Here is a 6,000-nt window from a genome sequence, read left to right as displayed (position 1 = left end):
TGAGATTATCACTGGGTTTCCAGTGATAATCTCACGTTAGGCAGTTAGCGTAAAGATTTTTATCGCTTTCGATAATTATCGCCGGTTGTTGCTGATATGCCCCTAAATATTTTGCCCAAAAAATGTGCACAGCAACGAAACAGGATTACAGGAACACAATGTGCAAGCGTTCATGCCCAGAAACAAACAGCCAGACGGAGAGAGCGAGGTTGTATTAACAGAGAACCGATGTACGGCCTCCTGGAGACTGCGAGGTCATTCAGAAGCGCTTGACCCAAGTATATCCTGTGATTCTGGACAAATCACTTAGCCTTCTGTTGCCTTAAAAAGTATGATGTTGAGTAATGTGGCAGGCGCTCCTGTAATGCGCGCTAATACCTTTGAGTTGTGTTTAACTACAAACTCTTCTGCGTGAAAATCACATGGCTGCTCAAATGCACGCAAATAAAAAATCCACAAAAAGTTAGTTAAGTGTATTAAATAATTACAGCTTAGAGTGAAAATAGGCACCTACCAGCCTGTATTCTTTTGAGCCTACGCTGTGAGTTATTTTCAGGACAGTTATGGGGTCTAATGCAATACCAAGCTATTCAAAACTGTTTACACAAGTGTTGGAAAAGGATAAAATTCTACCTAATCAGAGATGCAAAACGTATTATGTGTGTGTGATACCCGATGCTGAGAGGCGGGCTTTTGGATGGTTGACTTGTGGAGAACCTCATTGTGAGGCAGTGTGAAGCTGCTGCATACACAAGTATGAGCTGCAGATCAGTGTGAGCTATTAAAGTTATGCAATAAACAATGCTCATTGATATGCTTGGTCAGCAGAATTTATTCAGCACAGCTTCACACTTGGAGACATCTTGATGTTCTTGTTAAAATACATAACTGCAACTGAATGCTGCCTGCACATGGTCATAACCAGGTTTTGGACCCTCCTAGTCTTCAAGTGATGTGTTTATAGTCTGAGCTATGCATAAAGGGTATTCCAAATCTAGAGATAAAAGAACAGGACAGAACAGAAAAGCATCTGTATCTAATGCAAGCCTTCCTGGTGGCGGGAGCAACCATATAGGTAATGGCTGTAGAAGAAAGGGCTTGAAGAGGATGTTAGAATTTGAATGATGGAAAAAATGACGGTTTTGAGAAAAATTCCAAATTCACCCCACAAGAGTGAATGGCGGCAAGCATTCTTCTTTTCAAGGGGGTATTGCATTCATAATCCAACTCTTTTCTTTTCATGTTCCTGCAGTCTAACAAGTCAATACCAATATTATTTCTTTTTCTTAGCTAGATGTGTTTTTCCTGCCCGGAGTTCTCGAGTACTGCTATTGGGTATCACTAGAATGATATAACACTTGGGGAAGAATACGCATCCGAGCAGTCCAGCACTGGAGCACAGGATGGCAAACACCTCCACCGCCACCATGTACTTCCCCCGTGTGCTGAGGTACGCCGGGATGAAGGAGATCCACACACTGACAAACACCAGCATACTGAAGGTGATCAGCTTGGCCTCGTTGAAGGTTCCAGGGAGATTCCTTGAGACAAAGGCCACAATAAAGCTGACTGTGGCGAGGAGGCCCATGTATCCCAGCATGCAGTAGAAGAAGATGGTGTGTCCTTCATTACACTCAAAGATTATCTTCTCATTGTAAGACTTCATGTTCAGTTCTGGAAATGGAGGAGACTTAATCAGCCAAACACCACAGATCACGATTTGGATGGATGAACACAAGAACACTATGAGGATTGGTGTCTTTGTTCCCAGCCACTTCCTTGCAGAGCTGCTGGGATTTGTTGTCTTGAAGGCAAGAACAACTAGAATAGTTTTAGCAAGAACACAAGAGACACTGATGGAAAAAATTATCCCAAATATGGTTTGTCGGAGCATGCAGGTGAGCGTCATGGGACTGCCAAAGAAAAGGAAAGGGCAGAGGAAGCAGAATATGAGCGCAAGAAGGAGCACGTAACTGAGACCTCGGTTGTTGGCTTTCACGATTGGAGTGTGTCTGTACTTGATGAAGATTCCCAAGACAGAAGCAGTGAAGAAGGCCAAGAGGGTGGCAGCAATGGTGAGTGTTTGTCCCAGGGGTTCGTCATAATTTAGATACTCAGTCACTTTTTGGATGCATTGATCACGCCTTTCATTGGGCCACTGGCTCTCTGGACACTTTAAACATTTAACAGTTCCTGTAAAAGAAAAAGAGTTAAGAGGCAAGGAAAAAGTAAGGCTGCAACAAAGTGCTAGAACATAAAGAAAGGTTGGGTCACCATAACATGTCATCTGTGGCAAAATATTGAGTGACTTGTACAAACACTTTCACCACTAATTCATGAAAGTGGACTTATGGCGAGTGTTGGTATATCCCTAAGCAGATGGAGTGCAGTGTATGTAAAAAATACAACTCAGTCACACAATACACCAACTCATGAATACAACCCAGTACAACCACACAACTATGCACCATCTCAACCAAAAAATGTAACACATCATTGCACAACAGTTGGTGATAAAATGTTGCTTCCCCTTGTTTTAGGCAACATCTTTTGCCATAAACTCAGAAGTGTGTGGTGCACTAACATAGACCAACAATTTGTATCACAAAATCTTCAAACACCTCTTGATGGAATGAGGTACCCCACGATGACCAGGGAGTCATTCTCATGGTTCTAGAGGATTAAATAGCACATCACTGCAGAAGTGTGTCTGCATCATGAAGGAAGCAGATCCTCTATGTTTTGGTGTTTGTCCTGGAAGGTCTTCTGGGCTCTTGCAAACATTGACAGGCCCAAAAACTCTAGGCTGCTAAAAAGCACAGGTTCCTTTAGATGGTTCAGAATCATTAGCACATAACTAATGTTTTAGGTTGGGTGTTTAATTAGCTTACTATCATTAGTTCCAACTTACTAACAACTTATTATTATTATTATTATTATTATTATTACATTTATATTGCGCTCGAATCATCCCCAAAGGGATCTCTCGGCGCAGATGAGGCAGGCTCGGAATGACCGCAACAAATCAGCTGAACAGCCAGGTCTTTAAGTGTTTCCTGAAGATGTTTAAGTCTGTTCAGGAGCGCAGATCCCAGGGCAGCTGGTTCAAATACTTGGGCGCCAGATAGGAGAAGGCACGACCTCCCAGTTTCTTCTTCCTAATTCTCGGTGTTTGAAAGAATTTTAGGTCACTCGATCTTAGGCAACGCACCGGGGAGTGCCAGACTAGTTTCTTTGTGAGGTAAGCCAGCCCATGACCGACCCGTGCTTTAAAAGCTAGACAAAGGAGTTTAAAGAGAGCCCTCTTTCTGATGGTAGCCAATGTAGCTCTCTCAGTAGAGGGGCAGATGGCGTACGTGGAGGTTTATTCAAAGCCAAACGCGCTGCCGTATTTTGTACGACTTGTAGCCTTGACAATAGATCTTCCCTGACTTCTACCAGAAGAGCATTCCCATAGTCCAGTCTGCTCACTAATAGTGACTGGATCAGAACCCTTCTCGCAGAGAGGGGCACCCATGGAAAAATCTTCCTTAGAGTGCGCATCATGCCAAAACATTTACCTGTTACAGTTTTGACATGCTGTTCCATGGATAGATTCCTATCCAAAATCAGCCCCAGATTTCTTACCCATTTTTTTGGGAGGGGTGAAGGGCCTAATGCCTCTGGCCACCACTCATCTGACCATACGTCCTCTGCCTTCCCGAACAATAAAACCTCCGTCTTAGTGGGATTAAGTTGGAGATAATTGTCTTTCATCCAGCTGGAGATTTTAGTCATGCAGCTCTTGAATCTTTCTCTAGTCAGTAGGTGATCCTTTTCTATAGGGATAAGCACCTGAGTGTCATCCGCATAGGAGATGGTTTGGAAACCACAGGATTCTATGATGGTGGCCAATGGGGCCACATAGATGTTAAACAGAGTAGGACTCAAAATAGAACCCTGTGGTACCCCCTTCTCCACTACTATCGATATCACAGTTGTTGATCTCTGTGACACCCTCACATTGCTCACATGCTAGGTCCTGTTGTGATATCAAAGATACATCTGTATTAGCGAGGGTCTGCGAGGGGTGGGAATACCAGTTCAGGCCACACCAGAGCACTGCCTCCTGGGGCTAGTTCCAAAACCCAAAAAATGGAAGATGGCTAATAAATTGCTGAAATTAACCCTGGTACTTGCCAAACGGAGGGTAGCTATATGCTGAATGAGCACACGGGCCCGACATTAGAGAGCTGGTTAAGGGATGTGGGTGAATGGTCTCTTGCAGAAGAATTGCACATGAAAGCCTTTCGGAAGGATGAAAAACTAGCCAAGGACATTGCACTCTGGAGAGAGTTATGCAGGGAACTTCTAAACCCAATGGGAAATGGAAATGGTCAGAACGATGGTTCTGATAGTAACAGCAACACGTAATGTTGAGAATCGTGTGGTGCCGTAATTATGTATGCTGTTACTCCCCCGCCTTGTCATAGATAAACATGCAATATTGATGTGTGCTTTGGACTCTGCCACCAACTGGAAACTAATGGATGGAGCTATGGTTTTGAAGACTGTGCATAACCGCTCAGTTACTGTTTGAAAAATTGAATAAATAAAGTTTAAATAGAAAAAAAGATACATCTGTATAAATGTGCCATGAAACTGAAACACACCTTCACTCCTAAATCTCTGTAATGGACTCTCACACATCACCCACATTAAAAGGTAACGTCAGGTGAACAGAATTCCAAATAATCAGTGTGAGAAGCATTCTAAGGTCACAATGTAAAGACTCTGTAGAATAGGTATGCATCTACCAGGGGTACCCTTGAAAGGCTGGGGCCATGGGCCACAGTCCACTTTGCATTTGCCTTCAAACCTCCATGTGCACAGGACATGTGAATTGAAGTACATCAGGAACAACCAATAGCATAATCAAGTGCCATGCATATGTGGGAAATGTGTAAGTGCAAGTCGTGTAAGCAAACACAGCACTAACAGTATTTGTCACACATTTAGATGAAGTAGGTGTAAGGTATACACACGATAATGGACACATGTCCATAAAAATGTCTACAAAGGTATGACAATTTAACACCCTCCATGTGTGGATAAATAAATATCTTACTTGCACACATCAAACACATATCCAGCCTACATCATAGGGAGAAGTGCAAGCTAAATTAAGTTGACATTGGCCACGCCAAGCTGAAATACTGGCCATATAAAATACCACCAAATGCAATGTTAGCCCCAAATGGAATTAATCCTACATATCCTCCCATTGAACATGTCCCCGTGGCCTGTGTAACTCCAGCACTGGTTGAAGGTCAGATCATACTAACCACTTCAAATGGATCAGCATTCAGGGATGAAACAAACACAACTGTAGTCACACATCAAAAAGTATGTTATAATATCAAATTGTTCAGACTAATGTGTTCTAATCAATCAATCAGGGATTTGTTGAAGCACGACTACTCACCCGTAAGGATCTCATGGTGCTAGGGGTGGGGGGGCTGCAGGTTCCATTCCATCAAGGAAGGGGTCTGTCGAAGAGCCAGGTGTTGAGGTTCTTGCAAAGATGGGGAGCGATGTTGTCTGTCCGAGGTGGAGCAGAAGGGCGGTCCATGCCTTGGCCGCGAGGAAGGTGCTGGGAGGTGTGGCAGTGTTTTGGCAGGTTGAGGACTAGTCTTGTGGCAGCATGCTGGATGTTCTGTAGCTTGCGGTGAGGTTTTCGTTTATTTCGGCATAGAGTGCGTTGCCGTAGTCTAGTCTGCTGGTGACCAGGGCGTGAGTGACTGTCTTTCCGTGTACGAGGGGGGATCCATTTGAAGGTCTTACGAAGGAGGCGGAGGGTGTGGAAGCAGGAAGATGATACGGAGTTGATTTGGCAGTCCATTTTGAGCTTGGAGTCCAGGATGATTCCGAAATTGCATGCGTTGTCTGTGGGGGTTGGCAGGTTTCCGAGGGCGGGGGACCACCAGGTTGGGCCCATGATGAATACCTCTGTCTTGTTGG

The 6,000-nt window shown here is 44.0% G+C and overlaps 1 protein-coding gene across 1 annotated transcript in view; it reads right to left on the bottom strand.

Annotated features, from left to right (window-relative positions):
• Positions 1–818: 818 nt before the first annotated feature.
• Positions 819–6,000, bottom strand: part of LOC146808491 (extracellular calcium-sensing receptor-like) — a 53,248-nt gene continuing 48,066 nt past the window's right edge. The window contains exon 6 of the mRNA XM_085623960.1: positions 819–2,193. Coding sequence (XP_085480086.1) covers positions 1,274–2,193 — 920 coding nt within the window. The 3' untranslated portion in view covers positions 819–1,273. The remainder of the gene's footprint in view (positions 2,194–6,000) is intronic.

This window comes from Triturus cristatus, chromosome 8 (genome assembly GCF_964204655.1).
Source record: "Triturus cristatus chromosome 8, aTriCri1.1, whole genome shotgun sequence".
NCBI lineage: Eukaryota > Metazoa > Chordata > Amphibia > Caudata > Salamandridae > Triturus > Triturus cristatus.
Note: the sequence above shows the minus strand (reverse complement) of the source record. Positions and strands in the feature narration are given on the sequence as shown.